This window comes from Raphanus sativus, chromosome 4, assembly GCF_000801105.2.
Source record: "Raphanus sativus cultivar WK10039 chromosome 4, ASM80110v3, whole genome shotgun sequence".
Lineage (NCBI taxonomy): Eukaryota > Viridiplantae > Streptophyta > Magnoliopsida > Brassicales > Brassicaceae > Raphanus > Raphanus sativus.
In genome coordinates this window covers 39,134,745-39,154,069 of record NC_079514.1, presented here as the reverse complement: position 1 = coordinate 39,154,069, position 19,325 = coordinate 39,134,745, and the positions used below count along the sequence as shown (strand labels likewise).

General features: G+C 37.0%; 4 protein-coding genes across 7 annotated transcripts; 3 read left to right on the top strand and 1 right to left on the bottom strand.

The window, feature by feature from the left end:
• The first annotated feature begins 194 nt into the window (after positions 1–194).
• LOC108833357 (LRR receptor-like serine/threonine-protein kinase FEI 2) lies at positions 195–4,440 on the top strand. Of its 4 annotated transcripts, XM_057009254.1 has the most exons (15): positions 216–345; positions 877–891; positions 936–1,094; positions 1,192–1,327; positions 1,423–1,494; positions 1,579–1,650; positions 1,885–1,956; positions 2,165–2,236; positions 2,328–2,399; positions 2,571–2,659; positions 2,779–2,931; positions 3,047–3,379; positions 3,465–3,710; positions 3,787–3,920; positions 4,001–4,440. In XM_057009254.1, the coding sequence occupies exons 3-15, from the start codon at positions 986–988 to the stop codon at positions 4,217–4,219; spliced, it is 1,779 nt and encodes a 592-aa protein (XP_056865234.1). In that variant the 5' UTR covers positions 216–345; positions 877–891; positions 936–985; the 3' UTR covers positions 4,220–4,440. The 4 variants fall into 4 exon arrangements, with proteins under 4 accessions (XP_056865236.1, XP_018462288.2, XP_056865234.1 ...); XM_057009256.1 differs by having other exon boundaries at positions 195–345; positions 877–1,094; positions 3,787–3,864; positions 4,001–4,193; XM_018606786.2 differs by having other exon boundaries at positions 196–345; positions 877–1,094.
• A 106-nt stretch (positions 4,441–4,546) lies between these two features.
• On the bottom strand, positions 4,547–5,890 carry LOC108853583 (probable aspartic protease At2g35615). The gene has a single exon (XM_018626989.1). It carries the CDS (start codon positions 5,888–5,890, stop codon positions 4,547–4,549), a length of 1,344 nt encoding a protein of 447 aa, XP_018482491.1.
• Positions 5,891–10,403: 4,513 nt separating this feature from the next.
• LOC108853743 (precursor of CEP4) lies at positions 10,404–10,804 on the top strand. The gene has a single exon (XM_018627178.2). It carries the CDS (start codon positions 10,420–10,422, stop codon positions 10,675–10,677), a length of 258 nt encoding a protein of 85 aa, XP_018482680.1. The 5' UTR covers positions 10,404–10,419; the 3' UTR covers positions 10,678–10,804.
• Positions 10,805–14,279: 3,475 nt separating this feature from the next.
• Positions 14,280–17,482, top strand: LOC108848582 (arabinosyltransferase XEG113-like). The gene is made up of 8 exons (XM_018621977.2): positions 14,280–14,623; positions 15,049–15,354; positions 15,427–15,632; positions 15,707–16,306; positions 16,377–16,544; positions 16,614–16,823; positions 16,907–16,993; positions 17,070–17,482. Exons 1-8 carry the CDS (start codon positions 14,449–14,451, stop codon positions 17,235–17,237), a joined length of 1,920 nt encoding a protein of 639 aa, XP_018477479.2. The 5' UTR covers positions 14,280–14,448; the 3' UTR covers positions 17,238–17,482.
• Positions 17,483–19,325: the final 1,843 nt, after the last annotated feature.

The following is a 19,325-nucleotide window of genomic DNA, read 5'->3' as shown; positions in this document are numbered from 1 at the left end:
TTATTATTAGGCTTTTATGATTATGGGCTTAATAAGGCCATGTTGATACTTAACAGACCCCCAACTTCAAGAGTTACACTATTGTGTTTGTGTTTTCATATTAACGTCGGTCAACACGTGCGGGAAGTCATAGTTCAGCACGTGTGAACTCCACTTCGCCACTCTCATTGGGTCGTACGTAACCAGCCGATTCCTTCTCTCACTCTCTACATTCTCTCTCTTCACTCTCTCTCTCTCATTAAATTGAAAAAAAAAAGTCAGATTATTATTTTTTTTGGTGAAGTAAAAGTGTTGCTTTACAGCTCAACTTCGTCTTCTTCCTCCTCCTCGCGGATCCATTCTCAGGTTCGTTGTGATCTCCAAAACAGTGTGAATCGATTTCGATTTCGTTTTTAAGATTGTTTATACGGCTTTGACTCTTGAGTTCTCTACTTTGTGATGTGACTGCGATGGTAGTCAGATTTTAGCTGCCCCGAGGTCTTCGCTAGAGAGGGAGGGAGTTTAGGTTTATTGGATTGGAATTGCAATTTCGATTTCTGATTTTGGGAATTGAGAGATGGATTTGATCTGATTTGGGATAATCTCACTGTTGTTCTGAGTGATGTAGATGTAGATGAGAGCCATGCAATGGTTGTGAATTGATACTGTAGGAAGCTTCGATGTGTAATTGAGGATTTAGTAGTCTAGTTTTTGGCTAATGTTGAGATTTATAAGGATTCCACATCTTGAAATGGTCATCTTTTGAGTAAACGTTTGTGATGATGTCAATAGAAGAATCTAGAATCTAGAAGGTTATATATGTATATATAGTTCTGTGTAGTTTCTTTGTTTGTCCACTGTTATACATTCTAATGATGGAAGTTTCTTTATCTTCAGGGGCCTCTTTTTTTTTTCTTGAAGATAGGCAGAACAGCTGAGTGAGTATATGCGCTACGAGGGGGAAGATTCGGGAGGTTGTTCTTTCAAATGATTGGCAGTAAATATAATGTGCTTGAACGGTTCCATGATGGGCGTCTGTCTGATGAACCGCTGGCTTCTTTTCATCACTTTTCTTTGTGCACTGACCAATGTTAATGAAGCGCTTAGTCCTGATGGTACCATATATATTTCTTTCCTTAGTTTTATGATCACAATTTAGTGTTTCCAGTGCGCTGTAGGGTCTCAATCCTTTGTGTTCTTTTCCTTCAACAGGTGAGGCGCTTGTGAGATTTAGAAGTGGAGTTTCGAAATCTGACGGTGTCATCAGTCAGTGGAGACCAGAGGATCCAGATCCGTGTAACTGGAAGGGAGTGACTTGCGATGCGAAAACAAAAAGAGTTATTGCCTTGTAAGTTTTGGAACTTGTTTGGTTTAAACTACTTTTTTCGTTAGTATACTATATCCTGCATCTTTTGTTGGTCCCTAATGTTTCTTGTGCGCCAGGAGTCTTACTCATCACAAATTAAGGGGACCTTTACCTCCTGAGCTTGGACAGCTGGATCAATTGAGGCTCTTGTATGTGCCGACCTTATTAAAATTTTATTGTTGATTATATTATCCTCTCCTGCATAACGTTTCTGTGTTCCCTTGGTGTCGCAGAATGCTTCATAACAACGCTCTATATGGCTCCATACCTGCAGCATTGGGAAATTGCACGGCACTGGAGGAAATGTAAGTGTTTTCCCATAACAATACTAATGCTAATTACACTTCATTTCTGAGAGATTTTTTCTTTGTTTTCTAAAATTATTAGAATTTTCGTGAAAAAAAACAAGTTATGTTTTTCTACAATTGATTTATTGTGTATAAGATTGTTGTCTTGTGAGTGATGATAAACCGATGGGTTTTTTTTAGTTAAAAGTTTAGCTGGCTTACAGGAACCTGTTTGAAATTGTTTTAATGCAGATACTTGCAGAACAATTACTTGACTGGGACAATCCCAAGTGAAATGGGAAACTTGTCTGCGCTTAAAGATCTGTACGCAGTCTTTCTCCCTGTCCTAAATAAGTTTGTTTTCTTGCCCTACGGAGAATCTGCTATTTGTTGTTCATAAGCTACTTTGGGTGAAAAACTCTCGAATATAATGATTAGTGCTGTGAAATTTAAGCTAGGGCTTCACTCAAATCAAATGGACATATGATTTAAATTCTTCTGAACTACTAAACTGATTTTCTCTTTTTTAAAGGGACATCTCAAACAACAATCTGAATGGAGCTATCCCTGTTTCACTTGGGCAGTTGGAGAAGCTTACTACTTTGTGAGTGAACTAGGCTTAACTTGCGTATTTGCAGCCATGTGTATATCTTTCTAGTGTCACTGTTGCTAACTAGTTGATTCTTCTCGTGAAGCAATGTCTCAAACAATTTTCTGGAGGGGAAGATACCTTCTGATAGCTTACTCGCCCGCTTTTCAAAGGACTCGTAAGTATACTTCATCTTTACCTCTTTCTCCAATCAGAGTTTTGGCTATAAAGATGGAGAAATATCTCCATTGTTATTTACTCTGCACAACAGCGCCATGTTGCCAGTTTTGTACCAGTGTCTAGCTGAAAATAACGGAACTTTGTAATGAATGCATATTACTCTTTGCAGCTTCATTGGAAATCTTAACTTGTGTGGAAAACAAATTGATGTGGTGTGCAAAGATGATAGGGGAAACTCTTCTACCGGGTCGACGGCAGGTAAAGCAGCTGTGTTTTTATCAGTTTACTTGTCAGGGTATTTGGATTATAGCTTAGATTTTTACTAATCTGTAGAATTCGTTGTGACATGAGTTCGCTTTTTGGTCTCCCATACATAGGCCAAGGAGGTAAAACCGTTAAGCTGCTTATAAGTGCATCAGCCACTGTTGGTGGGTTGCTCCTAGTGGCGCTCATGGGTTTCTGGGGATGCTTTCTTTATAAAAAGCTTGGAAGAGTTGAGAGCAAAACCCTTGCGATAGATGTCAGCGGAGGTGAGCCATACCGCCTCATTTTGTTGATATCATCTCTCAAAAATAAATTGGGAACTCGGTTTTATATGTTACTCTGAAAACTTGACACCATGAGAGACGGTTTGATTTATTCCAGGTGCGTCTATAGTGATGTTCCATGGAGATTTACCCTATGCTTCTAAAGACATAATCAAGAAACTGGAAGCTCTTAACGAAGAGCATATAATAGGCTGTGGAGGTTTCGGAACAGTTTACAAACTCGACATGGAGGATGGAAATGTCTTTGCGCTGAAGAAAATTGTAAAGTTAAATGAAGGGTTTGATAGGTTTTTCGAAAGGGAGCTTGAGATCCTCGGAAGCATCAAACATCGTTACCTCGTGAATCTACGTGGATACTGCAATTCACCCACATCGAAACTTCTCCTCTATGATTACCTTCCTGGTGGTAGCCTTGATGAAGCTCTTCATGGTAAGATCCTCAACCTTCATCTTTACAGGTTTCCCATAACCAAGAAGTATGATTCTATTGAGGGAAAGTCTTTATAAACGTGCAGAGAGAGGCGACCAACTGGATTGGGATTCAAGAGTTAATATAATAATAGGAGCAGCAAAAGGGTTAGCATACTTGCATCACGATTGTTCTCCTAGGATTATTCACCGTGATATAAAGTCGAGCAACATTTTACTCGATGGAAATCTTGAGGCTCGAGTATCGGACTTTGGACTTGCTAAGCTGTTAGAGGACGAAGAGTCTCACATCACAACCATTGTTGCTGGCACATTTGGTTACTTGGCTCCAGGTACTTTAACTGCGCTAGTAATAACAATAATGATTTATACTCTGTCATATGATTTAACCATGAGTTGTGGTTGCAGAGTATATGCAAAGCGGTAGAGCGACAGAGAAAACCGATGTATACAGTTTCGGAGTTTTGGTTCTGGAAGTCTTGAGTGGTAAACTCCCCACGGATACCTCCTTCATCGAGAAAGGCTATAACGTTGTTGGTTGGGTAAGCATAACTAGCTTTGGTAATAAACAATATTTTGAACTAGTAAAAGCTTTAATTTGTTTTCATATAATCTTTTGCAGCTAAACTTCTTAATCAGCGAGAACCGTGCACGGGAGATTGTTGATAGAAGCTGTCAAGGAGTAGAGACAGAGAGTCTTGACGCTCTTCTCTCCATAGCAACGAAGTGTGTCTCTTCAAGTCCAGACGAGCGTCCCACAATGCATAGAGTCGTCCAGTTACTTGAGTCCGAAGTTATGACTCCTTGCCCTAGTGAGTTCTACGATTCCAGCTCCGATTGAAAAATTCCACAAGTCTCTTTTCTTCACGATTCGATTTCAATTTTCCTGTTTCACATCAAAAGGTTCGAGCAATTCATCTTTTTGTATTTTTTTGGAATGTTTTCTGGAATTGGTTAAACCCTTTCATTTGATCTGAATATGAAAACTAAAATGTATATGTTCATTGTAGAAACACTGTTATGTTTTCACGAGGAATTTAAATAATAATTTTATATTTTCCATGTTTGTATTTTGGAGCTAATTCAAGTCACAAAATATCAAAGAGAAAAAAATAAGATTGAGTCACATTTATTTTTAAACTTAGATTATGATTTTACAACATTGGTCTCATATTGTATTGGTGCAATCCATGCGTTGAAACGAGACCGTTCTAGTCTCCAAGTCATACCCAACTAGAAAATCCATCTGAGCAAAGTTCCCGTAGATGGCAACCTCGGTGGTCGGAATCATACTCATGCAGACCATGTCTTCACTCATTTTCACAAACGCGTTGAGAGGACTCAGCCTCACGTCCGCGCCGGTGAAATGCATCGTTATCTCCGGCAAACCGATCTCTGCGCTCCCCGACTTGAAACAGTGCGACAAGAGCCCCTGCGGATCACTCACACGCTTAGCTCCAGTCACCGCCTCTTCCACCGCCGCGCCAAACCCGTCGTAGAAACCTGACTCGAGTAGCGTCAGCGTCGTCCCCGAGTCTATTATGATGTTTCCCTTCACCGAAACGTCGTCGTTGTTAGGGTAATAATAGGAGCTTGATCCGGTGTACGGAATCTTGGTTTTGCCGACGGAGATAGCTTCAAGCGTCAAGTAATAGTAAGTCTTCGGCTCTTTATCGACCAAAGGAGTCGATATCACGTGGGAAGAAGGCTCGTTAAGACCGGAAGGTATCGAGTTGGTTCCTAGGTTTATGACGCTTGTGCCGTTTACGGTAGATGACTTGTGCGACAAGCAATAAGAGAATTTGTTAGAAATCGACGAACCGAGCTGGGAGATTAGAGATAACTGACCGCCACCGAGACCGATGATACCGGAACCAGTCTCGTCGAAGGTACCGCCGTTGTCGTAGCCGCAACCGAACACGGTTCCGGGGAAAGAGACAGGAGAGCCTGAGGCAGAGCCGATGGAGATGGTTTCTGTCGCGACGTCTCCTTTAGTGAACGATTGGTCTCCGTACGAGTAACGGTACTTACATACGTTCTTAGACTCGTCGCAACCACGTTCGTTGGTAGACAAAGCGTTGCAGTGACTTGACTCGCAAGGCACGCTCTTGTAAGTGGATGAATGGGTTTTGTCGAAGATTGCACCGTTCTCTTTGTAACACTGTTGGCATGGTTTGCATTGGACCCACGTTAAGTCGCTTCCTGTGTCGGCTATCGCGAGGACGTTCATTGGTGGAGTACCGATGGTGATGCTCATGAAGAACTCGCCTCCTGCTCCTATTAGACCGGACTGGAGATCGGTTTGGGGTTGGTGGTTGAAGCGGCGGGAGCGAGAGATGGAGCGGAGGAAAGCTGCGTTGAGGCGGTCGGTGGGGGTGGTGTGTGGGTTGTAGAGAGGGGAATGGGGAGAGTCACGGTGGATCAGCTCGACGGTGAAGTTTTGTGGGTGAGTAGATGAAGAGAGAGTCATCAAGAAGAAGAAGAAAGTGATGAGAAGAGTTATGGTTGTCATTTTGAGTTTGGAGAGATTGTGGAGGAAAGAGTGTTGTGGAGAAAGAGTATTTATATACAAAAGACTAAGAAAACGAAGAGATGGCAACGGTCTAAGGAGTTATAGCTAGCTACATGAGCAGGAGGTGAAAGTCTGAAAGGCGATGTGATTAGCTTTTAATTTTCTCATTAAGGCAGATAATTTAAAGTGAGGTTAGTGGGGATGTGGGCGAATTAATATCTTGATTTTATGAAAACGTCTTTATAAAACTGGGACTTGAGAGATTTAGATATGTATCATCTTTGAGTATGTTTTGTGTGATTATATGCTATGCATTACATTATAGCACAAGTGATAGCTATTTTGTTATATAGTTCTTCCGAGACTAATTAATTTGGTTTTGAGATCAGTGATTTGGTAACAGTTCAAAGATTTTTAGTTTAATGTTTTTATTTCTGTATACTATTTATAGTTAATCATTATGGTGGTCTAAACATGCAACACAAAGGAGATATGTTAGTGCAAATCCAAGTATATTAGTAGTTAACAAAGAAGTAATAATACCATATATTATCAAATGACATCCACTTTTGCAAACTATCAAACATACCTGCAAGATATGTTATAACGACAACGTTTGATAAAGCCAAAGCAGTTTGCACACACCCTTGCATCCTCCCGTGATATCTTCACCGAGTGATAGCTTTGAAAACTTCTACTTCATGGCTTCAACTTCATAACAGCAGAGTGCATGACCAGGTTTCTCCTCATTAATTAGAATAGAAATGTTTTAGGACTTCTCTCAGAGTTCCGCTCATCAGAACTGTTTCTTAGGTAACCATTTGGAAGAAGTGACTCAAACGCAATCTTTGCTTGATGAACAGCTTGAAAATGCATCATCATCTAATGAATCAGTCAGGCACTCATCTCCTCGGCTTGTTCCACTTTCTTCTTCTAAAAATTAGTTGTTGTTGATACAAGTTTCTTAGCCATCACACGTCATCATTCCTGAATTACAAATTTAACATCAGTCAAAACAGTAATGTAAACAATTTCAGATTTAAACAATAACAGAATTATTTGTCAATTTTTGTAAGGATATATAGCGTCTGAGCTGAAAAGCATCTTTTAAAATTTAGGCATTTACTGATAGTATCATGTGTAGTTTAAATAAATATTATCAGGTCATGTACAGTCTAGTTTTTCTACTTTTTTTTTTTTTTGTAAACTGCATTCAATTTTCTAGTTTTATAGTGTCAAATTTACAGTTTGTCCAAAAAAAAATAGTGTCAAATTTACCTTAGTTCTAGGGTTCATCGGCCACTTCTAGACATGTAGCATGTTCCTACAAAGGTCATAACATGATGGTTTAGCCATCTTCCACTTGACACTTAGTATAGTTACGCTACTTGGTTCAAGCATCATTAGAGGTTATAATCAGAAATTCGAAGAAAACGATGTTTTATCTAGTAGCTGTCCAGTCCCTGGTCAGTCAGTGTATACGCTATAGATACAAAAAAAAATGCTTTGATCTTTTGGGAAACAAACATCTCTATCTCTTTGTCTTTTACCAAAGAACAGCTCACAAATAGTTGAACACGCCGTGAATCTTTTCCTTTCAAACCATCGTAATTTCCTTTTCAAAAAAAAAAACCATTGTAATTTCATCCTATTCTTTTGTTCTATACTACTTTTTCACGGCTATATTTTTTTTTCTTCTGTTACTATTTCTAAAAAAAAAACAAATTCCAAAACGCTGATGTAAACGTTGGAAAGAGTTTGGAAAAATGTCACAATGGTGTTTTTTTCGCCAATCAAATGTCATACTGGTGTTCCAAAGACACACCACGTTTTCTATTTATTAATTTGCTAGATACATTTATCTAATTAACGGACCCATGGAACTTGATCCCCTGCAACATATAGAATATGATAAAACTGAATTTGTACTGAAACATATGAGTATGAGTACGTATACTAAAGTATTAAGAGGCAACCGGAAAGAGATTATCTTTGAACAGATTATACAACCCTAGCTTTCGAGAAACAAAGGGTACAAATATGAAGTTGTATCCTTGTTTGAAATGAAATACAAAAGGGAAAATAATAATTACTCTGGTTTTATAAGACTTCCAAAATAAAGAAAAGTAGTCTTTTCTTTTTTCGATAAAGGGCTTAAAAGTAGATTTTTCGTGAATATAAAACGTACGTGATCGAATATATGTGAATCGATATGTTTTGCGACTTAGTTATTAGCTTTGATGTGAGGGTTCCTTCGAATAGACCATTTGAGGTAAAGGTTTCCTTAACCGAAAAAGAATTAATCTTAGTAATGGTGACTGCTTTCAATTCCTTTTTATTCTGACTGGCTGGAATTCAAAGTTCGCATGTTGTTTTTATTTAATTACTTTATATAATGAATCTGCCTTTAATTTTTCTCTTTTAGCATTTCTCATTTATACTATAAAAATCAATCATTTTCAAGTCTCGAAGTGAACTCTAGCCTATGTACAACTCTAAGCATCTTTAACAAAACCATCAGATTCTCGGAAATTGCCTGTTCGAATAATGATGCTAAAAATAATACTTTTATAACATGCATTTCATATGTTTCTACAGTGAATACACAAATATCTGCATGCATACATGTTGATTTGTTGTGTCAATATAATGAAAAATGAATAGAAGTGGAACTTCAGACATCATGCAAACTAACATGTCCAACAAATTCATGCTGAGCCTGCAACATAATTGTTTTTTTTTCATGTCGGAGAAGTTTATTCAGACTCGGCCTAACTAAAAGTTCACCACGATAATGATTGGATCAATGATCTCAAAGCAATTTTACATGCATGCCTGTGTATTTAATTTTAAATCAATATGGAATAATATTAGAGCACCCTTAACGGTAAATAATTTATCATCAGAAAATATATCTTTATTTTAGTATAGTTTCAGAAGATAACAATTATTTTTTAAAGTATAGCAAAAAAAAAATGTCAACGTTATTGAATACCTAAGACAAAATCCGATTGATAAATCTATTTTCCGCAACTTTTAAAATTTGAACCTAACACTTCAACCTTTAGGACATAGATTTAGCAGCTCCAAGTTGCTTTACTTAGCTAGGTAGCTAGCAAATAGTTTAATTATATAGACAGAAGGCAAATGCTATAACAGAAACACTTTAATCAGAGTAGCTAGATTTAACGGATCGAGTAATAAATCATTTACATGATTAAACAAATGTACGAACCGCACGAACCTGATTAATATTAAATCTATATTGTCTAATCAAGAACATTGCTGCTAAAACCAAAAGAGAAAAAGGCAAAAAAGAACAATGACTACGTTTCTGTTGATGAATGGCTAAGAAAAGATGCTATCATGGAGCATAGAACTTTCCATTTTTGGAAATATTCGAGGTCGAATATTTCTTTGTATTTCAAGCCTAAAACTAAAACATGCAAAGTCTAATACGGCGGAAAATTAATGTTCCAATATATGTGTTAATACAGATGATCAGTTTAGTTGTTTGTCTTATTCTAAAATTACATAAAATTAAATAACTTGTTCTAAGTAAATAAATACATAGGAAGTTAAAAAATAAATAAATACATAGAAATTTAGTCTATTACGAATATTCAAACCAGTTTTACTCGCCTCTTTTAAACATTTAGATTTGGCTGTGGGTGCATTTTATGTGGTGAGGATGCTGGAAGCTCTTCTCACCAATGGGCATACTCACTCAAACATAAGATAGATGTTTAACCGAAACTTGGAAACTGATGCATGCTAAATCCAATAAAAATAAAAACATAAATTGTTTGGAGACAATAAATATAAGGGTCGGTCTTAGAGCATCCTCAACCGGGGAGCTTAGAGGAGGTGTTTAGGGAGAGAGAAGAAGAAAAAAAGAAGAAGCGGAGCTTCTTTAGGCGCCACAAGCGTTCGCTGCTTTAACTGTTTGCGGGTTTCACTGACACGTGATCCGCAATTAGTTTTTTTTTAATTCCGAAAAAAAAAATTATCATCCATTATAGAGTGTTAGGGTTAATGGTGGTCTTAAGTGCATGTACACCTCTTCTGCACAAAAGATGCCTTAGAATACACTCTTACTTTGAGAACCATAAGTCTATAAGAGCATCATTATCCCAAGTGCTTAGGGGGAGTGTTTAACAAAAAATTAATATAATAGTAGGTGGATTTCACAAAATTTTTAAGCACTATCACCTCTCTGCAGCCTATTTAATGTTTGCCATATTTGTGGATTCCACTGACACGTGGTAGTCCGAAATTAGTTTGTTTATTAATTTTCTTTTTTAATCAGAAAAAATTAAAATTTAAGCACCCCATTATCAATGATGCTCTTGTCCATGTTCTTAACATTAGTCTTGAGCCGAGTCATACGGTTTTGTGGGGTCCTCTACCCTTTGAATCCTTCTTAAATTGCACACTTCTCTCTTGTTTCTGTGAGAAGAAAACAACCACTTAAGCATACGCTCTAAAAGGTTCTAAGATCTTATAACCAAAACTCAAAGTTCTCAGTGATGGTGAATCGTGGTTGTTCAACCACGGTGTTGTCTGGTTTTCTTATAATTATTCTGGTGATACAACTACACTTTGAGACTACAACGTCAGCTCGACATGCACCGGTTGTTTCCTGGTCACCACCTGAGCCGCCTAAAGATGATTTTGTGTGGTACCACAAGATCAACCGCTTCAAGAACATAGAACAAGATGCGTTCAGACCAACTCACCAAGGTCCTAGTCAAGGTATCGGACACAAGAGCCCTCCTGGTGCTTAAAATACCCATTTGGTTTTGGAGAAAACTTACCACTTTGTCGCTCAGAGTTCGCGTTTGTTTTTGATTTTTTGTGTGCTGTTGTTGCGTTGGGTAAAAGAATAGAAGAACCATACCAGTTTCTTGTGGAGAGGTCATGAACGTGAATCAAACAAGAAAATGATTTCAGAATTTCGTTTTCAGAGTGATATATACTTCTTTAGTGAAGACGTCTATTGCTTATAGTATTTATTATTTGGTGTTTGTTGTTCTACGTTGAGACTTGAGATTAGACTTGGGCATTTTAACCGGACCCAAAAACCCGATCCGAAACCGACCCGAAAAAACCCGTTCCGGGTAGGAACCGACTCAATCAAATTATCCTATCGGGTCTTATTGTAGAGGACCCGCGGGTCTTGGATTCGACCCGATCCGAACCCGAAACCCGGCGGGTACCCGAATTAATAATATAAATTAAATAAAATGAATCAATGGGGAGTCGAAGACGGGTTATTTGTCTACAGAGCAAAAGGGTCAGCCAATAGGAGACAACCAATTATTGTTCTATCTCGAATAGTTTAGTATATATACACATTTTAATATAATAAAATACAAATTTTAAATAAAATGTCAAATATTTTCGGATATATTAATATTTTCAGATTTTTTTTTGTATTTTTAGGTATTTTTTAGGTCGAATTCGAACCGAACCCGACCCAGAACCGATAAATTCTAGTTGCCCGAATGGGTCCAATTATATAAGACCCGATCTGACCCGGATCCGGTACGACCCGAACCGACTCGAAACCGAAAATTTGAAATTACCTTATCGGATCCTAAACTCCTAAACCCGAAAGATCCGGACCTAAAAAGACCTGGCCCGAACCCGACCCAACGACCCGAATGCCCATGCCTACTTGAGATGTCCATTCTTTAGCAGATATGCAGTTTTCCTCGGTTTTAAATAAATTTAACGATTGATGGCATGTTTTTAGCTATCAAACAGCTAAATATTTGTTTAAACTACATTATATGAATTTCAATTTTATAGCTACAAAAATGATGATGAAAATATGAAATTTCGCAATATATTATATATATATATATATATTATATATATATATATATATATATATATATATATATATATATATATGTAGTAATATAAGGTTTGCTGGCTATATTTGATCATTTATACGCATCCTAATGATATTCGTTTAATTTTGACTAGTAATTTTTATTTGTCCAAGGTATTGATTTTATCTTCAAATATGCTTCACGAAGAAATCCTTTAGATTATCTTTAGGTTATCTAAAACTTGCAACATACAACGGTACCGTTGTATAAAAATTCTCATATTTGATAGCATTTGAACCAGGTTAATCGTAGTTTTTACATACCTACTTAGTTTTTTCTCTATTTAAATTCAGTGGGAAATTAGTGTTATTTAAGTTTCAAAAAAAACATATTAGTGTCACTCGAATTTTAGGTTAGCAGAAGTTGTCTTTAAAAAGTGCTTAGCAGACATGTTTTATTAGAAAAGGTAATATTCTCGACAAAATTGAGCTGTATACATATAGTACTTCTGTAGATGTTTGGTAGCTACTCTTATAAACATTAATATTATTGTTATATATACAGCACAAGAATATATAAATATATAAATGATACAGAAATGCGAATGAAACCATCAATATATACTATCACGAAAAAGGTACCAGTGGATCAAACATAAATAAATAGATTCACTCTTTCTGTCTTTCACATTATCAAAAGGTAGTTTCGCCAAATACATAACAATTACAACAAAACGTCTGAAATAATAGAATGCAAAAACCAACTCGTAATTTGATTAATTTCGCACGTTTTGTTTTTATAGCTAGATTATAGAAAACTTTATTTGTTTAAATACTGTTGTTCAGATGTTTTACAATTCTACTTTTCAAATTAATTACAAGTTTTTCTGGCTGCAGTATAAGAAATTATTTTGCAATTCAACTATTTTGTTAAAATGTCAACTTGTTAGTATACCATTTGGACCTGGTACCTTCTGTTCAATGCATTTAACTGAAAAAATAATAAGGGTTGGAGATAAAGAAGAAGATATTTTAGATTAACCATCGTGGATAGATAGGTTGATGATAGATACAAGTATGTGAGACTATCTTCACTATATTTTACTATTTCTACTAAAATAAAATAAAAAAAAACTTTACAGTAAGAATGATGATTGTTCCAATATATTCTCCTAAAATAATAATATTTAACTATAGAAGAAATTATAGAGAATTGTTATTTTTTTCTATTTACAGAAAAAAATAAAAAGTTCTGTTTGTAGAGAAAGAAATAGAAATGAATTAAAAAATAGAGTTTTCACTTGTGATTAATGGAATGCATCTCCTCAAAAATTTCGAGGTGGTAGGCCTTTGAAACTTTCTCAAATTGGTCAAGGAAACGGTGTCGAGGTGGCTATGGTGGTCATGGATCTCACTTTCATGGCTAATATTTCGGTAGATTAAGCTAAACTTAATCTTTTCTATCTTATCCTTGCTTCTGTAATCTTTTGTGTGGATCAGTTATTAATTGAAGAAAACCTTTTATCAAAGAAAAAGATGAATTAAAATAACTTTACCTCTAAATATACTTTTAAATACTATTATAGATTTGAAAGTAACAGAGAGTTGGAAATGCTTAGCGTTTTTTTTTAAAGTTGGATTTAGCAAAAGGTTAGTAATGATGTGATACATAAATGGAACTTCTACTAGGTTATTAACAAGTTGGTGAGAACTGTATAATAGTTTAACTAACAGTGACAATTGTATATAATATTTCGATAAGATCAGGTGCGAATCCAGCAGTGATTATTACTGGACACATGAAAGTTAAATACACTAAGTTTTCAATAAACTTATGGCTTCGCTCATAAGATAGCATCAAATTTTATAAGATGATGACAAATTGTTTTACTTTTGATATTCGAGCTGTTTGTAATAAGTAAAAAGATTGTCGAGGCTTTTGGACTTGTGCGTTGGTTCTTTATTATAAGCAAAGACATGTGGGGCGGGGGGGGTTTGCGTTTTCGGCTTTTCGGTGGAAGAGACTATACTGAAATAACTAATCTCCTTACCAACGCCCAGACCATCCTCTCAACTCTGAAGCTCGCTTCTTCTTATGGACGATATTTATTTACTGTAGTCAAAGTAGGAAATATAATCTCAAGTAAGATCATGAATGAAAGAAAATTTGTCATCTACTTTTAGTTTGGATTACATAATTTAAAGAACTTAGAGTTGACATGCTCGGAAATTGAATTAAGATTTAAGACATTTGTCTTTTTAAGTTCTTAGCGTATTTCATTTTTCTTTTCCCTTAAAATCATACAAAATGAACATACAAATTCATAACAAACCCATTTTTGTATTTATTACCTTTTTATAATTAATCATTTTGGAGTTGGTAAACCGCCTATTTACGCTTCTAAGACAAATTTTCCATAAGATGGAAAGATTGGTTCAGCTTTCGATTCAAACTAAAAAAAAGATACTGTTTTGAATCAATACACACAACATCTCCACTATGTCGCCATTACTTTGTGAGGAACCAATGTTCAAAGTTAATACTAATAAACAAATAATAATTTCAAAGAGGTTGACCGGACTACCTAAGCGATCACATCACATCGATCGAAGAAGAAGAAAAAAAGACAAAACCCCCTCAGAAACGAAACTCCGACAAGAACAAAGCTTTTGTTTCTGTAATGGAGATTTGAGGAAAGAAGAAGAAGAGATTGAATAAATGGTGGAGGGTTGGCGAAATGGGTTTCGAGAGGCGACGAATTCGAAGCCTCTGTTCGTGACGATCTACGCGACGGTGATCATCGGCGTTCTCGTCTCCTCCTTCTATGTCTTCTCTACTGTCTACTCTCCCACCAATGGCTCCACCTCCTGGCTCTCTTCTCCTCCTCTTCCCAGTAATCCCCCTATCTCTCTCTCTATGCATTTCACTGCTGTGGCCAATGGTTACTCTGTTTTAGCAAAACGCTTCAAAGTTTGGATCTTTATGTTGTTATGTTATTGAATTGTTTCAGTAAATCAAAATTGATGTCTGAACATTAAGTGAGATTTTTTCTGAAGGTTAGGTTCTCTAGTTCGAGCTCACCGTTGACCTTAAATCTCAAATGTTTGTTTGAAGCAATGTTTTTTTTGCTATAATCTGAGATGGGTTTTGACTTTTGGATCACTTTAGTTGATGATGTACTTGGATCTGCAATTAGTATGTCTGCAATTAGTATTTTAGTTCAGTTATCAAGGCTAAATGATCTTGCTTTGAGTATAAATCAATCTAACTAAGCAGTAGAATCTTAAAAGTTCGGTTATTTTTCATTATTATTTGTAGTTTCTGGCCGGATCCACAAACTTCCACAAGAGAATGCAACGTCTCAGTTACCAGTTGCACCACCACCACAACCAGAGGCACTTCCACCGCCACCAGAAGGCAAATCATCGGGTAAAATCTGGGTGTCTCCTCCTAAAGACAAGAAGATGCCACCTCTCGAGTCCTTCAAACTGACCAAAGAGCTGTTTGGGGAAAGAGTAAAAGATAACGTGATAATAGTCACATTTGGGAACTACGCTTTCATGGATTTCATCTTGACTTGGGTTAAACACTTGACCGATTTGGATCTCTCCAACATTCTAGTCGGTGAGAGCTTTCACTTACTAATGTGCTATCCTTTGTCCATCTTTCTGTAAGTTACTAACTTTATGTCAATAGGTGCGATGGATACAAAGTTACTAGAGGCTTTGTACTGGAAAGGCGTTCCGGTTTTCGACATGGGAAGCCACATGAGCACAGTTGACGTCGGTTGGGGCTCCCCTACCTTTCACAAAATGGGAAGAGAGAAAGTCATCCTCATTGATTCCGTCTTGCCTTTCGGTTACGAGCTTCTCATGTGTGACACTGACATGGTCTGGCTCAAGGTATACTAAACCACTACTCTTATATGTCTCTCTGTTATCTTCATTGAATCTGATGATTACTTTATGTTTAACAGAACCCTCTGCCTTACTTGGCACGGTACCCTGACGCTGATGTTCTGACATCAAGCGACCAAGTCGTTCCCACGGTGGTGGATGACAGCTTGGATATATGGCAACAAGTCAGCGCCGCATACAACATAGGGATCTTCCACTGGCGTCCAACGGAACCCGCCAAGAAGCTGGCGAAAGAGTGGAAAGAGATTCTCTTAGCAGACGACAAGGTCTGGGACCAAAACGGGTTCAACGAGATCGTCAGGAGACAGCTAGGCCCATCGGTGGACGGTGATAGCAGCAGCGGACTCTTCTACGCTTACGATGGTAGTCTCAAGGTTGGGATCTTGCCTGCTAGCATCTTCTGCAGTGGTCACACTTACTTCGTTCAGGCTATGTATCAGCAGCTCAGGCTAGAACCATATGCCGTGCATACCACGTTTCAGTACGCAGGTACCGAAGGGAAACGCCACAGGCTTCGAGAAGGGATGGTTTTCTTTGACCCGCCTGAGTATTACGATGCACCAGGAGGGTTCGTTTCGTTCAAACCGTCTATACCAAAGAGTTTGTTGCTAGATGGGAATCATACCGTTGAGTCACACTTTACACTCGTTAACCACCAAGTACGCATCTAACTAATCCTCTCTTGGGAGCTTATATGTGGCCACACTTCTAAATTATTCATTTTGGCAGATGAAACAGATCAGATCAGCTCTAGCTATTGCCTCTCTACTGAATCGTACGCTGGTGATGCCACCGATATGGTGTAGGTTAGATAGGCTTTGGTTTGGACATCCCGGTACTCTTGTTGGATCTATGACACGTCAACCTTTTATCTGCCCTCTTGATCATGTCTTTGAGGTAATGATGTCAATATATCTTCTCTGCAAGTGCCTCATAAGTAACACCGTGAAGAATCTCATTTTACAGGTCAATATCATGCTAAAGGAGATGCCAGAGGAAGAGTTTGGGCCCGGGATTGGTATCAGAGAATATTCTTTCCTAGATAATCCGTCGTTACCAAAACAAGTTAAAGAGTCATGGCTTGATGTTCAGCTTTGTCAAGGATGCGAGGCATCGAATATCACAAGCTCCTCGGGGGCGGCTCTTAAGTTCCCAAAGCGGAGCAATGAAGATACGGTAACTAAAGATCTCGCTGTTTTTTATGTTGGCTGGCTTAGTTAGCCTCATTGCTTTGTTTTTTTGGTGTTCACTTTCTTCAGTTCAAGGCGATTTTCTCTTCCTTCAACGATGTCAAAGTGATCAAGTTCTCTTCAGTTGAAGATGCTTTCACCGGATTTTCGGACAAGGCAAGTTAGATCTTTTGAACCGTGGAAACATTCGGACATGTAAGATCTTTAATTTATATATATGGTTTTGTTGCAGGGGAAAGAAGAGAGATTCAGAAGACGGGTAAAGAGATATGTAGGGATATGGTGTTGTGAGGAGAACAAGACTCCGGGACATATTTACTACGATATGTACTGGGACGAGAAACCTGGTTGGAAACCTGTTCCTCCACAGACACCAGAAGAGGACCATCCTCCTCTTTGATGATGCTGCGACCCACTCAGCTAGAGAAGCTTTTAAGAAGCAGAAACTATAGGCGATTTCTTAGATCACAAGGAATCTTAAGAGCTTTTTTTTTCTTTTGCATTTTCTTACAGCCTTTTACTACTGTAAAATTGAACCTTTCTTCTGTTTCTCTTTCTCTAATGTATAATCATGTTTTAATGATAGGTTTTGTACACGAAAAAAAAACATTTTCTCATATAATTTATCTATTTTATTCCAACAAATGGCTTATTTGATTTTGTAGTTTTACATAACAAAAAAACTTCACAAATATAATGAAGCATAATTATTCACGGGCCAGGTCCGGATGTGATGGGCCTGTCAAATACATTGGGATTCCTGACCGTAACCCAGCCCGTTTGAGCTAACACCAGGCGATTAGAGAAGGCCACGTTACCTACTTCATGCACACGTAAGACGTGTGATCCTCTCTCACTCTCCGTCATCGCCAAACACCATGGGCCCTCGCTGACCAAAACTCATCATCGCGCAAAAGGTGCTCCGTCAACTCACGGAGGAAACTTAACGTTCTAAACGCCGTCAAATATTCTTCCACTTATAAATAACCCACGGTCCTCTCTCCTCTGTCTCTCCCAAACATTACCAGGAGCTTCGTACCAGTTTTAAATATTTTGGGTTGTTCTCGTACATTAAAAAGGTATGATTTAAAAAAGATTTTCGTTGAATTGTTTTCATTAGCTTTGTTACTTCTTTTAAATATTTTTTTGTGTTCTTCAAATCATTCAAATAGTTTCTTTTGTTGGCGCTTTTTAACAGTTGCATTCTCCTTCGTTATCTCTTAAACCTCATTGATATTAACTTTATCACTTGTTTCAGTTTTTTTTTTTGTTTCGTGTTATGAATCATTCAAATAATTTCTTTTGTTGGCGCTTTCTAATAGTTGCATTCTCTTCGTTCTCTTAAAGTTAAACCTCATTGATATTGATAGATTTTTAACCGTCATTTTCTTAACATTAATGGCGATTAAATTTGCCATGATGAAAACAACTTTTCCTCCATTATGCTGACCAGAACACTCCTAACGAATCGAAGAATCAGTTTTTCTGGAAGTGTTTGTAAAATTTTGTCGATTTCGAAGTTCTCTTGGTAGTGATTACTGTTCATACTTTAACTTTTCCTATTATTCGATAGAAAATTAGGAAAAATTGTCGATATTCTGAATAAAAATAAATAAATAAGACATTCGTCGTCTGTTACATCGTCCTTTTGCTCCCGCATTGCCTGTAACGCTGCCAAATATCTGTAGCTTTTGAATTTTGATGGTCTATTTATAGAAACAGAGCTCAATTGCTTTATAAAGTATAAGTTTTTTTTATATATTATATAAAATATAAAGTAAAGTTTTTTTTTGTGCACATATAAAGTAAAGTTTAGTTCCTCAAGTTTCAGATAAACACACTTAACCTGCAGACATCGATACAAAAGGTAATCTATATCATAACCTCATACTTCAATTATTAAAAAAAAAACCTCATACTTCACTTTTTAATATTTCATCGAATAATAATATCTGACCTGAGAAAATATTTAACATTTCATTTGGGGTTTTCATTGAAGAGTTAATTCGTGAAAGTCCTTTCTTCTTCGATTCTTGCTTCACCCTTTTTTATTTTATTTTCTCTATTTCTGTTGTCTCGGCTCATTTTTCTGGACACGCATGATGATCAGATTATCAATTGAAAGCTTACTCTATTTTTCTTGGTGTTTTAGCTCTTTTTTGTCTTCAGACACGTGACTGGTAAAGATTACATTGTGAGGTTGCAAATATTTTTTTTTATTAGTGTCTCTTTCTTCAGCTTTAATTAGATGTATACGAGGGATCAGGAGAAAACATATTAATTTGTTTTTTTCTTACTTCTAGCACTATCTTATATTTTTCTTATGCATAGAAATATATTTAGAATATCAGAAACGGCTGCTCCAGGAGCGAAAGAAACATTCTTTGAAACTTTTAATTCGTGTGTGAGGAAGGATGGGGTCTTTAATTGGTATTGCTGCACAACAAAGCATCACCAAACTCAATTTATCCCTTTTTATTTAGACCAC

Coding starts and splice junctions, on each gene's coding strand:
- LOC108833357 (XM_018606786.2), top strand. CDS start 986: ATGTGCTTGAACGGTTCCATGATGGGCGTCTGTCTGATGAACCGCTGG. Junction 1,651..1,884: donor TGCACGGCACTGGAGGAAAT/GTAAGTGTTTTC, acceptor GTTTTAATGCAG/ATACTTGCAGAACAATTACT. Junction 3,380..3,464: donor CCTTGATGAAGCTCTTCATG/GTAAGATCCTCA, acceptor ATAAACGTGCAG/AGAGAGGCGACCAACTGGAT.
- LOC108853583 (XM_018626989.1), bottom strand. CDS start 5,890: ATGACAACCATAACTCTTCTCATCACTTTCTTCTTCTTCTTGATGACT.
- LOC108853743 (XM_018627178.2), top strand. CDS start 10,420: ATGGTGAATCGTGGTTGTTCAACCACGGTGTTGTCTGGTTTTCTTATA.
- LOC108848582 (XM_018621977.2), top strand. CDS start 14,449: ATGGTGGAGGGTTGGCGAAATGGGTTTCGAGAGGCGACGAATTCGAAG. Junction 14,624..15,048: donor CTCTTCTCCTCCTCTTCCCA/GTAATCCCCCTA, acceptor TATTATTTGTAG/TTTCTGGCCGGATCCACAAA. Junction 15,633..15,706: donor CTGACATGGTCTGGCTCAAG/GTATACTAAACC, acceptor TATGTTTAACAG/AACCCTCTGCCTTACTTGGC.